We start from the raw sequence: 20,215 nt of genomic DNA, 5'->3' as shown, positions 1-20,215 counted from the left end.
TTTAGAATCTTATTATTTAGCGATCTTAAGTGGAAACATAGGCTAATACTTGCTTCAATATCAAGATGAGGTTTTCAATATGTCTAGTTCTCATAGTGTCAGAAAATGTTTTCCCTCATTACTTATTTTAGATTCCTGCCTTCTATTCCCATATTACACATAACTTATTTTAAAAGACTACTGTTTAGCCAAGACATAGGAAAAACAATCTGAAAAGTCTAGTTCAAGGGTATGTAATAATTTTTGCATTTTTGGTCTAAATCACTCATAAATGAACATGTGAGCTGTGTGTGCGATCACTCATTAGAAAGCAGAGTAAATCTATGGATCAGAGCATTTTCTTTAGGACGGTCTTATTTGGCTACAATCAACTACAGTGAGACTTAGCTAGTGGCACAGATGGCATCTGGTTGCTGAGCCATTACAAGCACTTTGATGTGATGGAACAAAACCTTAATCTGATCAAACTCCCTTTCTGCTTCTGTACGAAATCTGTGATTGCGTGAACCAGCACTAAGTGGTTAGGAATGGTGGGAACTGTGATGCCTATGTTCTCTGACTACTTTGTAATAAGAGAAAAGAAACCAAAGCAAACACTGAATGGGCAACCTTCCTGGTCACTCATTCCCTCTCTTCCCATTCAGTTTTGCATTTACTGGTCACATGTGGACCTGTTAGCTAGGATCTCACATTGTAGTTGTGTCAGAAGGGAAGTTCTTTGCCCCTTCATTTGGACCATTCATTACTCTCAATCCAATTAAGCACGGACATGCAATGGCATCTTGGTATCTTTTTCCTTCTGTGTAAGAATATTAAGTCATCCAAGATGACCAGAAGGGTTGTCACTCTTGTCTCTAGATTCAAGGAAGAGCTGCCTAAGGTAGAACTGGGGAAGAGTCCTTGAATAGACCTGGAAGAGAAATGTAGCTTGTGACCTCACACTGAAATTTATGGCTGGCTGACTCTTTCCAAGATACTTTCCTGACCGTTCTGAGATTAGCTTTCTGAAAGAGCCAAAAAGAGGAATCTTTAGATTTCTTTTTATTGTTGTCTATTTCTGCTGATCTTGAAAGCATCAATAATGGAAAAATAGCCAAACCTTAACTGTGGTGACACAGTTTGAATGGCTTGTGGCCAAACACTGTGAAAAAAACAAGGTCAGAATAAGTTAATAAAGAGCCTCCAGGTGCAGTTTATCTTCTGCTTGTGTTTGAGTAAAGAAGGTGCCTAGTTACTATGAGCCAAAAAATAACCCCTCAGCCAGTAAGTCATGAAGTTGGAATCCTTCCTCTCTGATGCTGCGAAATCGTAAGTGCAACTGAGGTTACAGGGATAGAAGTGGTCCTGAAACTGTCTACAAAAGGGGAGCTCTAGCACTTTTCTGTGGATGTGTGAGCAGAAGGGGTTGGTGATTGCCCCTGTTGGCTTTCTCCCGTCTTCTTTTGTCATAGTGGAAGATTTTCCCTGCTGTTATTAAAAAGTGTTTGAATTCATTCCACCCCACAGGACTCCTGTATGACGTCTGGTTTCTTGTCACTTTTCTTGCTGGATTTAAAACTGGATCTACCCAGATGGCTGAACTTTAAAATCCAGGTCTGATCATCTGCTTATTATGCATCACTCCATTTCCCAAGTTCTGTATTTGACTGACAACTCAGTTCTGAGACTTTGTCCAGCTCCTAAGTTTCAGTCGTTGTCAAAACTCGTGAATGTAGGTCTTGCCTTCCAAATAATGACGAAGTTGCTTCTTTATGTCTGTTACTAGCTTTGCCTCTGGCTTACTAGTCCAGTGGCACACTACTGAATCTCCTTTTGTTCTGTGAAGGGAGTCTGGAGAAATCAGCTCATGTGTGTTTTTAATTACATGTTTGTTCAAGCTTCCGAGGATGTCAGGAGCTGTGAACAGCAAATGCCAAGTGATTGCCAGGAAGAAAGCTGCTGACTGCAGTCCATCATAGACAGAACCCTTCTGTGTAGCTGCCACTGCCTTGCCATGCACATACCGACGATATCTGATTTTGATTATAGTCTCTCCTCTGATGATAGTGCTGTCTCGGGTTCTCCTGGAGACAAAGTCTTGGTCAAGTGAAAACATAAGCAATGATGTAGTCAAGGCCAAAGTCAGTCAGTCTCCCCCAGATTCCAGTCTTTTGACTCTTCTTTCTTCCTCATTTGGAGTGAACTGAAAGCCTAACGATCTCCCTTTAAATGAGCATAACTCGCTGTATTATGTTAGTCTAGACAAAGGAAATCAAATTAATTAGCAGAAAGACTGCAAATGTGCTGTGGAGGAGGACCTGTCATTAGAGTACCTCATTTAGGCTCCTGTGGCTTGCTGTGTATTCAGAATGATAGCTCTGGTCTTTCTCTCCACAGAAGAGAAATAGAATAATACTAGGCTTCAATTAGAGACAGAACTATAATTCAGTCATGGGCAAGGAGAGGGGGAGGTGAGTAGGAAGACGGCTGCTCTGCAAAGCCTAAGTCATAAAACATAAAATCCTGGTTTACACATGGCAACAGATCCTTCTGTGATTGAATTACAGCCTTCATATTCAGTAGTTGGTCAGGTCTGTAAACCAGCATACAGACAGAGCAAATATTTACATTCTGTTTATAATGACAGAGGGAGAATCACTGATCTGAGCATGAATCAAAGCCACAAGAACATAGATATGGGACAGCCACGTGTTGCCAGCAGTGTGAAGTGGGAGGGATGGAGTAAATTTCCAGTATTTGGACGTTAAATTTCCTGCAAATCATCCTGCAGCATTTAACTGAAACTTTTTCTTCTATTTACTTTCAGTTGTGACACACACTGCCAGTAATAGTGCATAAATGGCAGTTTGCCCATTCATTCTGTGTGCTATATGTTTTCTAATATTTCTGGACAGTTATTTTGAAGTGCATAGGTATTTATCATTTTATGTTGACACTGCATATATGATTAAAATTTTGTGTTCCTGACTTCACAGTATCTCAAAAGATTTTTTTTCTCTCAAAAGATTTTTTCTTTTGACAGCTGTTGAGCTGCTATGATTTATTTTTGTCCATCTGACAACTATGATAGTCAAAAAGGTTTGTCGGTTTGGAAATATCAATAGACACGTAGTGAAGTAAAAATTCTTTTTTATATATTAGAAAACAAAAAACAAGGGTCAAAATATTTCCAAACTGAAGAACTTGCATCAAGATATCAACTGGTGTATGGGCTAGAGTAGCCAAGAAGCTGTGTAACTCTAAAGGTTTTGAACTCTAAATGTCACTTTTGTTTGTAGGCTTGCAAAAGCACAGAAAAAAACCCCATCAGAGCATGTGGTTGCTGCACTTTTCAGCCCTTACGAGTGTGAATTATATTTTGGTTGCATACATCGTGTTTTTCATGTAGAGACCCTGAGCGAACAGGGTTCCTTTCAGAGCAAAGCCCACAGCTGAGTTAAACATTTGAAACAAAACTAATTAAACAGGGATTGTGATGGGCCATTGGTTAACCCTAAAAAGTAACTGCAAAAGTAAGCCAAGCAGAAGGCTGGTGCTCTTAGGGAAAGAAGAAAACATCTGGTAATTCTCCAAGTAAGTTTGTGAACAAAAGGGGTTACAAAACATTACAGGATCAACCTAAGGATAATAACATGCATGGTGTACAGCAGTGACTTGTTCCTGCTTGGCTTCCATCAACACAGAGTGCAAACAAGCTTTATGCTGTTGGGCCAGCTTACACCCTGGGTGAGAGAATGTATTAAAAACTTTGAGGTGACCCACTGCTGTTTCAAGGTAGTCTTGTGTTACATGTGAGCATTAGAGCTCATGAACTCTGATTTTCTATGGGTGTTTTCAGTGTGCCAGTCCACCATAGTAACCCTAAACATCCCCTTTATTACTCACACCTCCTGTTCTAAGTTATGATATCATTGACTTTTTTCCCCCATCCCCTTCCCTGAAATATACTTCATGCCTCCCTGTGTACCCTAGGAGACAACACACTTAGTGTAATGCAATAAAAGTTGCCTCGATGTCCAAACCTCTTGAAATTTGGCAGAGGAAAAAAAAATAATTGTGAGGTGTCAGATGTGTTGCTTCTAAACTGAAGGAAAGGCAAAATAGGATGAGAAGATTCCCCAGATTTAACCTCACCCCAGAGAAAAAGTGCTTTTCTGTGAAACTAGTAAGTCTGGTAAGGCACTTAGTTACATGTTTGCGTGGCACAGACCTGGTTAGAGATAGCAGGCTGCATGGGGTCAATACTTGTTTTATTTGCTCATTAGCATAGGTCTTCTGCACTCTGTTCCCAGAACTACTGTAAGTTTTAGTCAGGAGGACTGATGCTTTATCAGGCAAATTTAAGCAGAGATAAATGTAAATGAAAAACGCTCAGCTGGAATGGTTCTTATAAGTGGCATATTGGAAAGTAGAGGGATATATAGCTGAAATTTTGTTCGTACAGGAATTTGCATACTACCTAATAGAAAGATTAGCCTGTGGGATATTAGGATAAGAGCAATTCTTATTTGAACCATCTGTGTTTCAACTCTATAAATAGAATACTGGCTTACAGAAATTCATAATATAAAGACTAGACTATCAATAACATTTTAGATTTCTCAAACAGGAACATGACCAGAGTCATAATGTGGTAACCGAGGATAGCATCTTGACAGAGAGCCTGAAAGAATAAAACTGTCTGAATCTACCAAAAAATCAGGAAAAATTTAAATGTTACTTCTCTGCTGATTAATCTCGTGTTTCTTATATACATAAGATTGCATGCCACCTGTTGATTTTGAGAAGTACTTGCATTTTTCTGCTCATTAAGAGAAGAAAGCACTTTTTTTGAGCACTTTTATGATGCTGTAGAGACCTCAGTTTTCTCCTAGAGCAGAACTCATTCAAATGCCCTCTTTTTAGAATGGTTCAAGTACAGTAAGGAGCATATATTGAAGATTAATGGCCATCTCCCTTATTGAGGCTAGAAAATGAGCTGTGCAACCTAGAAGTTGTACGTTGTTTGAAGCTACAAAGAAATTAAGCTCCTAGATCCATCCCTGTTCTATCAAAACTCAGGGAAACTATATTGGAAATTTTCATACAAAACAATTTTCATTTACGAGAGTAAAATGTTTTTAAAGAAAAGCTTGCCTAAGGGTAACAAATCTGTATTTCTTTGCAAAAAGAAGAGTATTGGTGCCATGCGGTGCAATTGAAAGACGTTGGAAATGGTCCATTCTCAGTTAATTTCTGACCTCCAGTAACTCACTTCCCCTCTGAGCTCAGTTCTGGTCCCACCATATGTTGGTCACCAAGTCAGTCTACAAACATTTGAAGTTGTGTCACTTAGTCAGGCATTGGTCTTGGATGAGATTTCTATGTTCTGTTGTAATGCAAACAACAAAAATATAATGGAAACTGTTCATTGCAAAATAGTCTTTTGTAGCATTGATTCTCCAGTGAGGAAGCAACGAAATGAGCTATTGTATTTAAAACTTTCCCCATTCTTGTGTTGACTGTACTCCTTTCCAACAGGCTGAGGGATGGTCACAAATGAAGACATTTGCTCAAGCCACTGCTTCCCTTCAGATTTAGTTTGTAGTTTCCCAAGGGCAGAAGTCTGCTGTTTTCTCCTGAATGAAATGCTGCCAAATGGGGGTGTAACAGCTGCCTTTGACACAGAAGAATAAAGTTAAATGTAGGCTGTTTTTACTTTCTGGACAAAATGTTCATATGCAAACAAAACTGACTTGCCTCTTTGGGGCTCTTTAACTTGTGCTGAAAAGCTGAGAAACACTGAGAAGGAGGCTAAGTATCTTTTCAACTTAGTTCACTCTTGCAGAGAGACATTTTTTAGATTCATAGAATTATCAGTCCTTTCCAAAAAAGCTCTTCTTGTACCCATTCCTTCCACCACTGACAGTTGCATTCTTCAAAACCAGGTTGTGAGGAAGAGAATCAGCCTCATGGACAGCTAGGAGAAATCTGGTTTTATTTTGTGGGTTTTTCTCTCCTCCCACTCCCCCTTTTTTTCCCCAGTGTTGCATATGCTGCCAGTACTGATGACTACCCAGACACTTCTGAGTAGGACATCTCACTCTGCTTGGGACAATTCACATGTGCTCACCAGGCAGACATTTGTCTGTGGTTGGTTCTAAAACCACAAGTTCCTGAAGCTGAAATAGCAACAAAATTTAGGGCTTTTAATCATAAGGATATAAAAAAACTTTTGTCCACTTACCTGCTAGTATTCAATTAGAGTTATGTGTGTTCCTAATCCCCTATAAAAGGCTTTGCTACATTACCTCAGGTACTATAGGATGACTTTGCTTTTACATTTCTTGCAGCTTTCATTCCTTCTCTTTATTTCACTTTTCCTGTTTTAAAAAGCTAAATGCTGACACAATTATTCAATCCAAATCTTTGCTACTGATAAATACAGGGTAATACGAAGTTGATAGTGTGTTTCTTCACTATATTACCTGGCTGACATTTAGCCTTAAAAAGATCCCAAACCAACAAAACTTGCAGCATTGTTTCCTGCACTATTTTCTTCTAGTTGGGACCTTAGTAATCGTATCTATTATATGTGTGTGTGTTTTTTGGGAAGCACTGGTATTTATCATGGACATAATCACAGAGGAGGAGTAAGGTTAGAAGGAACCACAGCAGGGCATCTGGTCCAACCTTCCTGCTCAAGCAGGGTCATACTAGAGCACATTGCACAGAATTGCATCCAGACAATTCTTGAATGTCTCCAGTCAGGGATAATCCACTACCTCTCTGGGCAATCTGTTCCACTGCATGGTAATCCGCACAGTGAATAAGCTCTTCCTCATATTTAGATGAAACGTCCCATGCATCAGTTTCTGTCTGTTGCCTCTTGTCTTATTGCTTGGCACAGTTGAAAAGAGCCTGACTCCATCCTCTTGGCACCCTCCCTTCAGAATCTTCTAGGCATTGCATGGTCTTTCAAAGACGATTGTGAGCAGCCTTGCTGTGGTGTCCACCAGTTCTTTCAGCACTCATGGACACAGCCTGTCAGGGACCATGGACTTGTGGGTGTCAAATTTGCTTAGGTGTTCTCTAACCCAACCCTCCTTCCAGCATTCCTTAATGCTGGTCTCCTGGGTCAGAGATGCCTAAGAGATGTCATTAGACCAATGCAAAGAAGATATTCAGTAATTCTGCGTCCTCTGTTACCAGTATCCCTGTTCCATTTAGTAACGCCATCCCCATTATGCTTAGTTTTTCCTTTTGCTACAGTTACATTTGAAGAAGCCTTTCTTGTTCTCACTGGCATACATGGCCGGGTTTAATTCCAGATGGCCTCAAGCTTCCTTGTCTCATTTCCACTTCTCTGACAACATCAGTATATTCATTTCAAGTGGCCTAGCTCTACTTCCATCTCCTTAATGATAAAGGTATGTCAGAATACCAGGGCTGACTTCATCAATACTTTCCTTCCCCTCTCTTCAGTTTTCTGGAGTAATAGTTTACAACTAGGTTCTTCAGTGACTCTCCTCACAAACTCCTGATCCTGGATTTAAAAAATGAGAAACTTCTCTCTATTCCTCCCGCACTAATACTACTTAAAACAAACAAACAACCCAAAAAAATCCACAGGTTTAAAAGCTATGCAAGATAAGGATTCAGCCTATGAAGAGCCTAATATTATAAATCAGTGATACAAAATTTAGGTCATTATACTTTGTGGTAGGATGAGAGTGCGAAGAAGAACTGCTGGAGTAGTGTGATCCTTTAACACTAATGAAGTGACCAGCTGCATTTGAACCGGTCTCAAATGAGCTTATCTTAAGTTCCTGAAGGAAAGAATAGCTCAGTGGTTTTAAACATGAATTTCTGTTGGCAGTAAAAGCAGATAAGAAAGTAAGAGGACAAGATGAGAAGGAAAATCTGAGCATTCAAGCTGGTTAGTTTTAGTGTAAAGGATTAGTTTACTTTCCAGTTTTCTTCATTATTCCTTCTGTCCTAAAAATAACACATAACACATTGCTGAAAGACAGGAATAATTGCCTGAGTTGTTGGTTCCTCTTATATTTTTGTGCATGGCTCAAGAATTCTTCTGAACTCCCAGCCTTTTCAGGGAAAATTCAGGATAAAGCTCTTGGTAGTAGAAAATCTATTCACTGAGAGGTGAATTAGTATAATGCAACATTCTTTCAACTAGCATAGACTGTCTCCACCAGTGTCTTCTACATACTTCCATTTTGTTGATGATTTACTTTATTTTTCAATACTTTAAGTTCATTGTTTTCAGGAACTGCCTTGATAAGGAGAACTTCGAAGTTCTGGCATTACTGGGGAAATGCTCTCCTGTTCTGAGGAATGGTGGCTGGCATTGTTGAAACCTAACTTCATCTACCCCTTTCAAAAAAACAAAGCAGGAGCTCACACAGTAGAGTGTGGCTCCTAACACATCCAGCCTGCAGGAGGACCTTTCCTGGTTCTTTCAAAGCTTCGTGGTGTTCCCTGTAGGCAGTCTTGACTCTCTGGGGGAAGAGGTGTTTGTGCAAGAGAAAAGGATGGATCTGCTTTGTGGAAGGGAGAGAGAAGGGGGAAGGATCTCCATGCAAGCGAGCCAGTGAGGGTACTAGGAATTTATTAAGTCTGAAGGAAATGTTTTCTCCCCCAACCATCTACTATTAGGGCTGTGATGCAACAAAATAGCTTTTCAAATCACTGTAGAACGTTCTTAGAGAACAAGAACGGAAAAAACTTCTGCCTGTAAATTTCTGTAATGGCATAAATTATTTGTCTTTAAATAATTGCTGCCTTTTGTGTTTTGAGCAGTGGTTTAGAAAAGCACTGTGTTGTACTCCTAGAACATGGTAAGTACTGCTATAATGCAGATCTGAATGACTGAATCCTAGCTGCAGTATTGTGTTTTTTACATTTTTAGAAGTTTGGTCTGCCCAGCCTCCTGCATGTTTTGTTGCAGCTGGCCTCACTCTTGGCAATTTAGTAATGGGAATCTATTAATGATGGAACGATTTAATATGACGCCCATGTCTCTGCAACAGGAGATACAGTACAGTGTTCAGTTATTGCTAATGCTCTTGGGACATGGGAGAAATAGTTTCCAAAAGATAGTTAAAAGAGAAAAATTAGCACCAAATACCTTCCTTGCACAGAGATGCCTGATTAGTCTTTACTGAAGTCTTTATGAGAACATTGTACCATTAGAATCATGCCTAACTATTAATAAATTAAATAAATAGCATTTTTGGCTTCCTGGTAGAGAATTTGATATTTTCTGGCTTTCCACATCTGTTGTAAAAGCCAAGTTTTAGTTCTTTGAAAAGCTATTGCCTGGCTTGTCTTCAAGGAGTGCTTCTTGTGTCCCATCTTAAATGTGAGAACTAACCATGTACATTGTGTTCTTATGTTATTATACATAAGACTGTTTTATACAGATTCTTTATCTGACGAGGTCTAATATGAAAGTGAGGGCAGACTAGAAAAAAATTTTGCCAACTTTTTCTGCATTCAGCCATGCTCAAGTGATCCCTAAGGAGAGCTCTCATGTCTCTGAAGTTTGCAGGGTGGAAACTGGAAGCAAGTGATATGGGTGGTCAAATGTGGCCACCTATGTACTATACTATGCAATGGGACCTGATTTAATTTAGTCTGTAATGCCTGCCTTTTGCTGGTAGTTACAGAGAAATAATTGTCCAAGGGAAGCTCTTCAGCTGTTAATTAAATTAAAATTTTTCCAAAAGCAAAAAAATCTCTGAATTTGTTTACCATCTTCCCAGCCACTGGCTCTTACGGTACTTGAGACTGTACTTCTGTTGGATGTCTGATAGGTTTATACTACTAAATCTTCATTAATCTATGCTGTGATTAAGCTGAATAGGTAGAGTCTCAAATTCCATGGTAAGACAGGTTTTGCAGGTTTGGGTTTTTTGGTGTGGGTTGATTTTTTTGGTTGATGAGGAGGTTTTTTGGTTGTTGTTGTGTTTTGTTATGTTTTGATTTGTTTTAAATTGCCTGTGGCTTTTATTTCTGCATTCCCTCCAGAAAGGCCTGGTGAAGAGATGATTGTTTCATACCTTTATCAGAGAGTTGGATGCTTCCAGGAATGCTGATAATGCTGAGTGCTTTGTAGGTGCTACAAAGTAGGTGCTAAAGCAAACAAATGGGTTTCACATTTCCTGATTTCCTGAGCAGCTAACGTAAAATATCACAGTGATCTTTCCATTAACATCCCTCTTTCTTTCTGTCCACTTGCAACCTTGAAGTAGGCTGATCTTCAAAACAGGAATTCCCAGTCAGAATCTGCATCCTGAGCTGAGAAACTGGTCATGACTTTGAAAACTAGAGGAAACATCAGAGTGGCCAGTCAGCACAGATAGTCAGTGGTGTTACCTTCTGCCCTGCCTTTCAGACCATAGCACAAACTTCTTCTCAGGGAGTCTTCTCTGAAAGTAAGGACCTTGAATTCTGAAAGCAAATCCAATGCTCCCTGTCAGAGAGAACTTCCCTAAGCACAGAACTATAAGCTATTTTGGGGGTTACATTACTGCCTGTCCCGCTCTGGAGCTGGATTACTTTCAAGAATGCATGAGTTATAGGGCCAGAAGGTCAGTATGCAAAAGAAAGCTGCCTTGGTAGGTACTTTGTTACACAGTAATTGAATACAAAGAAGAAATAAAGCTAAGGGCACACACAGTGGTCCTGGGTCTTCCCCTCCTAGCACAGTGATCTGACCTCTGTATGACAGAGCTGGATTTTGACATCCTTGCTTCCATGGTCAAGGATTTTTTATACTCTTAGGCCTGATAGCCCAGCTTCAGCATGTTGGGTGTGATGAGTTTATGAACTCATACTTGGTGCTCAAGGAGAAACAACTTGCCATGTGATATGTAAATGCAGCCAGGCCTCTTTGGGTGTCTTGTCTAAGGCTAAGTTGTTCTCAGCTCATTGGAAAAAAGGCATGGGGGGAACTGGCAGCAGCGTTTCAAGAAGTTAAAAACTGTCCCAAAGGAGCTGCCACTGGGTCTGCTATTGGGACCCTTGGTGCAGCAGGAATGGGGGGCCCAGGCTGGCATTGGTGCAAGTCGTAGGGGCATTAGTCTCTTGAGGCAGTTCTCACTTGCAGGGTCTCAGCCACATGCTGTTTCATTCTGTTCCATCTAAGTAGGGCAGAACTGCCCGTCCTTGCCAAAAGCCAGATTCTTCTCCAATAGGTTTTGGGTTTCTTCTCATGCCACTCTGTCTGCAGACAGACAGCATTCACCATCTTGCTTTGCATTCAAATTGAGTTTGCCAAAATGTTCTCTTTATCTGGGAGTCCTGAAATTTTTCTTCTCTTTGCATGTGAGTGCTGAAAATATATGTGTAGTCCTTGGCAAGTTGCTGGCACCGTGTGACCTTGTTTGCACCCTTACTTGCTTGAATAGGGGATTTGTGTGCCAGGGCTTAGAAAGGAATGATTTGCAGGCTAGTAAGGGGTAACGCTGTGATTAGAAATTCCACGATCTGACAGAATGCACATTTGACCTGCTAGTGAATAAATTATTGCTCCATTATGTAAATATTTCAAGGTTCAAGTTTGATAAAGGATCAATGACAGAAATAAGTGGTGCGTTCGTACCTGTCTGTAGAAGTACTTGCTCGTATTGCAATGTTTGGTTTATAACTGTACAATAGTGGCTTTGATTAATAATGCTTTATTAGTTATAAACACAGACTTACTGAGTAAATCCTACTTACTCTGTTGAATGGCTCTCCATGCCTACATAAAACCATTTAAGCAATTAGAATACTGCTATAGTATTACACTATATTGTAGACTTTGAGTTGTTAGTTCTCTGTCAGCTTTCCTGAATTCCTACATAAGATTTCTGCTTGACCACCACTCTTGGCACAAAAAGGAAACATGCCCTTTCAAGCTGCATTTTATGAAGAGAAAGGGCAGGCGTGGTAACACAGGGTTTTGTAGAATTGTAGAGTCATGAAAGTTGGAAAAAACCTTAAAGATCATCCCAAGAAAAGAGGGGAGGGGGAAGGGTGTGTCTCTCTTTCTGACCTTTGCTGTCGTCTTCTATGCCAGGATCAGAGAAATGAGACTGGAGAGGCAGTATCCCTTGTGTTTCAAAAGAGTAGAAGAGTATGCCTGAGAAATGTGGCATAAGGCATCTTGTGGAGAGCTCACCTCTGTCTTTTTCTAGAAGAGTTTTCTAGAGCACAAAGGTTTGTAAATCTGGTTTCTTTTCCTCCCCTTTCTATATAAAACACAAAGCACTGGGAATCAGTTGTTTTATCTACTACTGAAATGCAGCCATCAGTGCAGAATAGCATGAGAACAATTTAAAAGAAGCATGGAACACTATATTCAACTGAAACTAATTACCTGATTAGGTTTTGGCCTGGCTGTGTGGCTTGACATCCAGTGGACTTGGCGACAATACCTGCCAGCAAAGCCAAGTCTAGTCTTGCTTCGTTTAAAGACTCTGGACAAAACTTCTGGACTTGCATGCTGAATGCTAAGCAGTGTGAAAATAGGCCACTGATTTAAAGTACTCATGGCTACAGGGAGTGTTCAGTGGGGAGATGGCATGGTTGCAGATGAATGAATTTTTTTTTTGTTTAGAAATGCTAGTTTCTACTTAAAGGTGGTTCTGTTTCAAGCATACACTCTGGTGAAATTTAACCCTGCATCAGAACATCCTCTGTTTACAGCTATACAATTAGCACTTTTGTTTCCTTTAGCACTTTAGGCTTCTCCCCTTAGAAACTTAGTCCAATTCTGACATTGAGATCTTGTAGACTTAGAAAATAACTTTAGCGAAGTTATTTCACCTAGTCTGCTAGAGGAGTTTCTTTTCTTTATCTCCACAGAAGTTAAACATGTTAGGTCTGCTTTATTAGGTGAGAAGCATTTGTTGCTGCTATTCTTGTCTTCTTTTGCACCTTTACTGCAAACACGTTTTAAATCTTTTGGTGTCCTTGTTTGGAAAGTGACATATTTTCCAGATGGGAGTACCTATGCAACATCTGAAGTGTCAGTAGTGTTAGACATTATAATTACAATGTGATGGTAGTTTTTTTGTCTAGGCATCTCTCTAAAGCAAAAGAATTTAAATCATTACTTGGAAGGGCTTGAAGCTTTATTGTGAGGAGAGGGATAAAAATATCCACTAAGAATAAAGGTGAATAGAGCACTTCAGAAAGACTTGGCAGTGCTCTAGTTATAATGGGAAGCTTCTGTTCACCCACTTCTAGCATTGAAGAGATCCTCTGTTCTCCTTTCCCAGGGAGAGTGATATGAAACGAACTGTTAAATGAGCAGTTCACTAGTGAGCATTGACTTTATAAGGAAATTTAGTACACCTAGTCTGATGTTCTGGAGGCACATTGAGACACATTACTAAAATGAATTGGACAAGAGCTGGTAGGAGATGCTCCACAGAACAAGAACACATAAGAGACAATCATAAGAAAAATTTTTTTGCCATCTGGCTGACTGTTTTAACTTAGCAACAAGTTTATGCTCTAACCTATTCCTTAAAATCTAAAATAAATATTGAATCCTCTCATGTTTACAAACCTTCTTAAACCATTTGCTTAAGAGGCCTTACAGTTGTGAAGTCCTCAAAGCTGTTTTTAAGCATTTCCTCTTACTGCAAAAATAAATCCATCAAGGTTTTGGCCTCATACAAAGACAACAAATATAAGCCTGTAAGTGCCATAAGAGCCATAAGAAATGTCAGAAGCAATTTAGAATAATAAAAATAGTTTTTTGGACACCCCTTGCTGTGGGGAATGAGGCTGGACTGGGACTTGGGGACTGAAGAGACATGGGAGTGCACTTTGTGTAACCTAGTATTTCCTTCTCCTCTCCCCTGCTATCCCCAAAGCGGCTCTCACCATCTTGGCAAGAGTCTCTCGAGCCTTTGCTAGCCAGGAGTTTGCCCAGCTGTTTGGCCCAGGATTTCACAGAGAAGGAGGAAGCGTTTCTGGCTGAAGCTTCTGTAAAACCACCGCTTCAGCTATGAAAGCATTAGCGTCCCTGTGGGGGAAAAATAAGTAGTTGGAGAGTTTGGGGAGGGCTGAGGGGGATCAATGTGACTTTCTAAAGGTCTAGGCCTCTTCGTGATAAGTAATCACCCTGGAATAGAGCTAATCTAGGAAAAGTGATGGGATTATAAAGACGATAAGATCTCCACTTGTAAAAGCACGCGTGAAGTACCAACTCCATTCCGGTTCTGTGGTTTGAAAATACGTTCCTCCTAACGGAGCCTTGTGTCGCCCTTGCAGGATGGTTTGGAAACTTGCCTTGTCCCTTCTTGTGATGGCAGCGCTGGTTCGAGTAGCGGACGCCAGGAAGAACCGCCCTGCAGGTGCCATCCCCTCCCCGTACAAAGGCAGCAGCAGCAACCACTCGGAGCGCAGGCAGCAGCTGAACAAGGAGGTGCTGGCCTCCAGCCAGGAGGCCCTGGTGGTCACCGAGAGGAAATACCTCAAGAGCGACTGGTGCAAGACGCAGCCGCTGCGGCAGACTGTCAGCGAGGAGGGCTGCATCAGCCGCACCATCATCAACCGCTTCTGCTACGGGCAGTGCAACTCCTTCTACATCCCGCGGCACGTGAAGAAGGAGGAGGAGTCCTTCCAGTCCTGTGCCTTCTGCAAGCCGCACAAGGTCACCTCTTCCACCGTGCAGCTGGAGTGCCCCGAGCTGGACCCACCGTTCCGACTCAAGAAAATTCAGAAGGTCAAGCAGTGCCGGTGCATGTCTGTGAATCTGAACAGCTCAGGCAAACTGTGAGAACAAGCACGTAGCTGCTGCTTGGTGTTGTCTCCATCAGCTTTACTGCTGCCTCTCCTCTCCCACTGAGCAGACTGGCCATTTTGTTGGTTTGTTTATTCTTTTCCTTTTTTTTTTTTTTTTTTTTTTTTTTTTTTTTTTTTTTTTTGTGTTTTGTTTTCTTTCAGGAGGCATCTCTCCAGCAAGGAAAGGCTCCTTGTCACTTGCCTACTGGAATAATGCTTTTTAACTGGCTGTGTTAGGCACTTCACCATAAAGTTCAATTGTATTTTAAATAATATCATCTGGCAGTTGACTCTTCTGGAGTGGAGCAGGCTCACAGAAGTTGGGATTGATCATCTAAGTGACCAGTTGGCTGAATCCAGCATTAAATGTTTCCACTGTGTGGAGTAAAGCCCTCTGCCTTACACTCCAGTTCCCTCCACAAATTGAGAACGTCTTCCCTGTGCTTTGGTCTGGAGCTTGCTTCTGTCACTTGGAAATGCTGGGGTGCTGCCCAGGACTGGGGGACATAGATGAGGGAGAGTAACGAGGAGTAATGTATGAAAAGCAAGCAAGACTCTCTGATGAGGCTCCTCTCCTTAAGACGGCTTCAATTGTGCAATGACAAATGGTTCTGGGTTTGTTGTCTGAACGGCAGATCAGAAGCAAGGGGAAGAGGGTGAGGCGCTGGGTGAGCCACGGTGACCACAGAGCAGACTGAGGGTGGGTTCTGATGCTGTTGTGGTTAGAGTATATTGAACACATGGCCTCTGCAGCAGTGTTTATTTTGTAACCTAGCTATAGTAAACAGCTGTTTAAAGTATTATAGACCTAGCCATGTATATTTTTCTTGTGGCAGAGTATGCCAGCGATTAAAATATGTTAAGAGACTCAGTTGCTAGGTCGGCTGCCTGGCTTAAAATGGACATGGATTTATTACGCTTTTGGTAGGTTTTTGTATGTTAGATATATGTGTGTGTGTTTCTTACTCCAAAAAGAACAACATCCGTTTATGACCTTATATTTATGCCTGCTCAAACCAGGGGAGGTGGAAGGCTAGTGGGAGAGAACACTTAGGGGAGGGACGTGCCCCCAAAGGTATAAAAGCACTGTCACACAAAGGACAAAGTTTGATCATTTCTGGACTGAATACAAAAGCTACATAAGTGTCATCAAGTTTTGGGAGTGGTGTCTCTCTCATGATTGGAAACCATGTTAAATGTGTTAGTGTTAAAGGACAAACGCCTTAGTGCTGCTGGAATAGGTCACTGGAATGGGAGAAAGTTGTAATTGCTACACTATTGGTGGTCCAGTCAGTTTTTGAGACCTGCACAATAAGTGTTGGTGAATACTTGCAGTTCGTTTTAAATCATACTCTGTTGTTATTCAGTTGATGGAGTTTAACATGTCCTGTATACCACATTTGTTACAGTTCTGATCTGTATTAGTCCCAGCTGCATTAAAATCCTATGTCAAACCAGCCCCTTCCTCCAAACCAAAGCCAGTGCTCACGCAGTTGTCTGAAGCTTACAGATTAAAAATGACACGCCGGCTCCCTGTGCATGTCTCACAGTTCAGCATCTGCAGCCTGCTGCCAGAGCCCCTCCCCACCAGCCTCTTGCATGCAGCCACTTCAGGGGGTTAATGTGTTCAGCAGTGTTGCCAGCCGTGGCTCCAGAGCCACAGGTCTCCATTATGTGACACAGGCCTCCCTAAGAGGCTTTCAGGACTGATCTCCACAGGAGCTCCAAGCGGTTTACAGAGCCTGGCGTGGGCAGGGTGAGGTTGGTCAGGTCTGGCAGCCCTGTTACATGAACAGACGTCGCTTTTCTGCTGTGACCTTCCAACGCGCCAGAAGCGCACAGGGAGACTCCTCGCCCAGGGAATGCTTTAGGGGTTGTTGCTGCTGCCCTGTTGCATCATGCCAGCCCTAGGGTGGGCACAATTCAGACTAGCCTTGGGAGTGTGGGTGTGGGTGGAGTGCAGAGGGGGAGGTGGCAATATAGTCTACTAAGATTCTGTGGATCTTAGTCTTCACTTGAAAGGAAAGAACTGAAAGTTTTACATTTTAGACCAGAGAGAGAAAGGCACACTAGTAAATTCACTTAAGAAAAACGTGCAAGAATCTTTACATTTAAGCTATGCCCTGCCTGGGTTTTTCACCAGTTTGCAATATGAATATGCTGCAGCTTAAAGCTCCTTCTAGGAGCTGTGTTTATGTAAAAACTGAGTTGAGCTTGTAATGGTTAAAACTGTATTTAATTCTGTTTTATAAATGAAAACAAAAAATGAAGAAATGCTTTAAGTATAATGTAATTATTTTATAGGTCATCTATTAAATTATAGATTAAATAATAAAGCTACTCTAGGGTTATATGGCATCCAGGTGTTTTGCTTCAACAGTTTGTGTCCAACTGCTCTCTAATCAGTATATTCTCCAGCTTCCTTTTCAGCCTCCCAAATATAGGTGAATGATGGCTCACTCTGACTGCTTGGGAAAACCTAACTACTTCTCCCCTGGTTTCTCAGTCCCCTCAGAAGTACCTGGATAGCAAGAGGGAAAATAAAATGCATTATTCTTAGATTCTGGAGCTGATCCTGCCTTAACTTATTTCGGGGTTTTTGGTAAACTGATGAGGAAAGCTTCACCACTGGCTGAAACACTGCCATCATTTGCCATAAGAAAAGTAACTGACCTAAATAATTTTGTTTAAAATATATATATCCTTATGTAACAGGCACCAAACTACACATAAGGAAAAAAAGTTATTTCCTAAGATATAGGTGATCTTTAGTGGTTGCTATCAGCTCTTGAACAGGTTCACCATATGGCAGTCCAAACAGAGGGTAGTATTTTGAGGTTTGTGGCGGTTTTTTTTCCCTTACCAACTCAGAGATAATGCAATTTCTCAAGGGAAAATTTCTGTGTGGAGAGGGAGCTGTCACATTGATCGATGAGCCTCCATGTGACCGGAAGAAATGCCTGTGATGGGTCTTGAAAGAAGCAGGAGGAGACCACTACTAGCAAGGAAGGGCTATGTCCTTTATGGCACTACACTTGTACCCTTTGCTGTCTTCCCTGTCTCTTGCCCAGATCTCACAGTTTAGTGGTTGGAGAGTTGTATTTTTTAGTAGCTGTTGCTTTAGAGCATTAGTGTTTTGCTTTGTCTTGGCTACCTAGGTGTGGTCAGGCTCCCTGCTCAGACCTCCTAAGCTCCTCTGTCACTTGGCTCAAAGGGAACTCGGCAGTCATCTCCTTGAATGCTCCCGTCTCATTTTCACCCATCTCTTGGCCAGCCTCCTGCTTCACAGGTCATGGATTGCCCTGCGTGCACCTGAACCTCTGCTGCTGGAGGCACAGCCCAGACTCCAGCTCCAGTTCTCTCAGTCTCTTGCTGCCCAACTATTGAACTGTCATCGTACCAGAGGCATATCCTGTGATCCAAAAATCTCCCCCTTGTGGAAGCAATCCAAGAACACGGTGAATCTCTCAGAGTAGATGGAAATGCTGTAGGTCAGACAGATGCAGTTACTTCTTGAAGTGGACAGGTGCTACAGGACAGGGAAGGGAGGAGGACAGTGCATGTTAAGCTCACTGTTATGGGATTGCTATGTCAGCAGGGCCCCAATTTGGGGTGGGTGGCAAGTGAAGTTTCTAAGAGCAGAAATTCAAGCAACAGCTGGGAATAAATGAGATAACAGTGCTGATGCAATAGGGACCCTTTATATTCAGAAAGACATCATTTTTTTGAGGCAATGGACTTACCCCGGATGCCCTTACAAGTAGGCTGGATGAATAGCAGATACAGGAACAGATTGGTCTGTTGTAAGAAAGAGAATAGCTCTGAAAACCTGTTCTCTAATGAGAATCCTCTTGATGGGTGACAGACATGAATGGCGTGAGGTATTTTCTCCTTTTTTCCTTTGCTGACTGTTTTCGCTATCTCCAGAAAAACTCAACTTCCTTAGTTTTCACTTATTCTGTCCATAGGAGATTAAATTTATGTAACTGACGTAACTGGTATAGTGGATTTGTCACAAATTTGGCTTTTCTTTTAACCTAGAGTCTGCAACAAAATAATTGCAATGCAATAACTTGCTATATGTTTTCTCAATGAAATTAATATTTTCTTCCAGCTTTTGAAGCTGATCACTGAAAAATTGGGCAAGAAAAAAAGCCAGTCTGTGGAAGATTCCTCTAATTATTATTCCCACTGCCACTCTTGGTTAATACTTAACTAAGTTTTGGAAGTGTTTTGGGATGATGAAAGGTGCTACAAAAAAAGCTAACCCACTACAGTGTCATGATGTGAGAAAGTACCATGCTTCTGAAAGGCTTTAATTGGCAGGCAAAAAACATTAATCCTCTCAGCTCCTCATAAAAAAAACAGATTCAGCCTTCTTTACCCAAAGAGACTCTGTAAAACTCACTTCAGCAAGTCACATCTGCTGCTCAAGTCTGAAAGTCCTTATTTTGCTGCTGCATTTAAGTAACAGTCAATAAAAGCTCAGAATTTTGTCTGTGAGAACTCTTTTAGAATTAGGGCAGTAAAGGGGAGGATTGCAGCAAATGAGGAGAGAGGGGACCAGTGGGGTGTTCAACCACTTTAAAACATACCCAAACAAACAATCAGAAGAGCATTGGTCCAGAATTCTGTAAAAAGTTGAGTATGCTGCTAAAAACAAAGAGCAGAAGTGAAACTTGTGCTGTGAGTCCCCTTTGGATGTTCTGTGGGTCAGCTGTTGTGCTGCTACTTTTCATGGAAGTTTGAGACAGGTTGGAGAGGAGCTATATTAAAGAGAGACATGTTCAACCAAATAGGTTGGATCTGATTAAAATGCAAGAAAAATCTATGTAGCAGCATGTGTCTTAAGATTATAATATGGTTCCATCAGCTGCAGTCAACCTTTGACACTTCAGAGAGAGAGAGGCTTGAAATAACTTCTAGCATCCATGCTGCAGATGTAGAAAGGATATGTGTGTATGTAACAGATTTAGGAGGTTGCTGGACCTTTTTGGAGGTTGCTAAAACACTTGTATATGTATGAAAGAATTACAATATGCAGATAATACTTCTCAATGCATATTTTTGCCTTAATAGCAATTTCTTGAGACTGTTAATTCAGCAATGTTTGTAGGTCCAGGTTACAAACCTGAGCCAAATGCAAGACTGGGAGGCATGCACAAGCTGGAGAACTGAGTTTTACATAGTGTCCTTGGGTAAAGAAGGCTGAAGCTCTCACTACCACCACCTGGGGAAAAGATAGTATATCCACACAATTGGGAATCATTGTCACTACCCTTCCAAAAGGCAAGCAAAGAGAAGCCTTATTTCCTCTGCTGTCTTCACGAAGGCTCTTCCTTGATCACAGGAGCCAGAATGGAACGTGGTGCTTAGGGAGCAAACAGTTTGTAGCACACTACAGCATAGCCAGAGAGACAAGAGAAGGCAG

General features: G+C 41.3%; 1 protein-coding gene across 3 annotated transcripts in view; it reads left to right on the top strand.

Moving 5' to 3' along the window:
• The window catches only part of GREM2 (gremlin 2, DAN family BMP antagonist), a 40,149-nt gene extending 23,014 nt beyond the window's left edge, over positions 1 to 17,135 (top strand). The window contains exons 1-3 of one of the 3 annotated variants that reach the window (XM_088161551.1): positions 6,725 to 10,127; positions 12,065 to 12,204; positions 14,272 to 17,135. In XM_088161551.1, the coding sequence (XP_088017677.1) occupies positions 14,273 to 14,779 (507 nt within the window). In that variant the 5' untranslated portion in view covers positions 6,725 to 10,127; positions 12,065 to 12,204; position 14,272 and the 3' untranslated portion in view covers positions 14,780 to 17,135. Of the gene's footprint in view, positions 1 to 6,724; positions 10,128 to 12,064; positions 12,205 to 14,271 lie in introns of those variants that run through there. The other 2 variants (XM_088161552.1, XM_088161550.1) reach the window with 2 other exon arrangements.
• Positions 17,136 to 20,215: the final 3,080 nt, after the last annotated feature.

This window comes from Sturnus vulgaris, chromosome 3 (assembly GCF_052056855.1).
Source record: "Sturnus vulgaris isolate bStuVul1 chromosome 3, bStuVul1.hap1, whole genome shotgun sequence".
Taxonomy (NCBI): domain Eukaryota; kingdom Metazoa; phylum Chordata; class Aves; order Passeriformes; family Sturnidae; genus Sturnus; species Sturnus vulgaris.
Note: the sequence above shows the minus strand (reverse complement) of the source record. Positions and strands in the feature narration are given on the sequence as shown.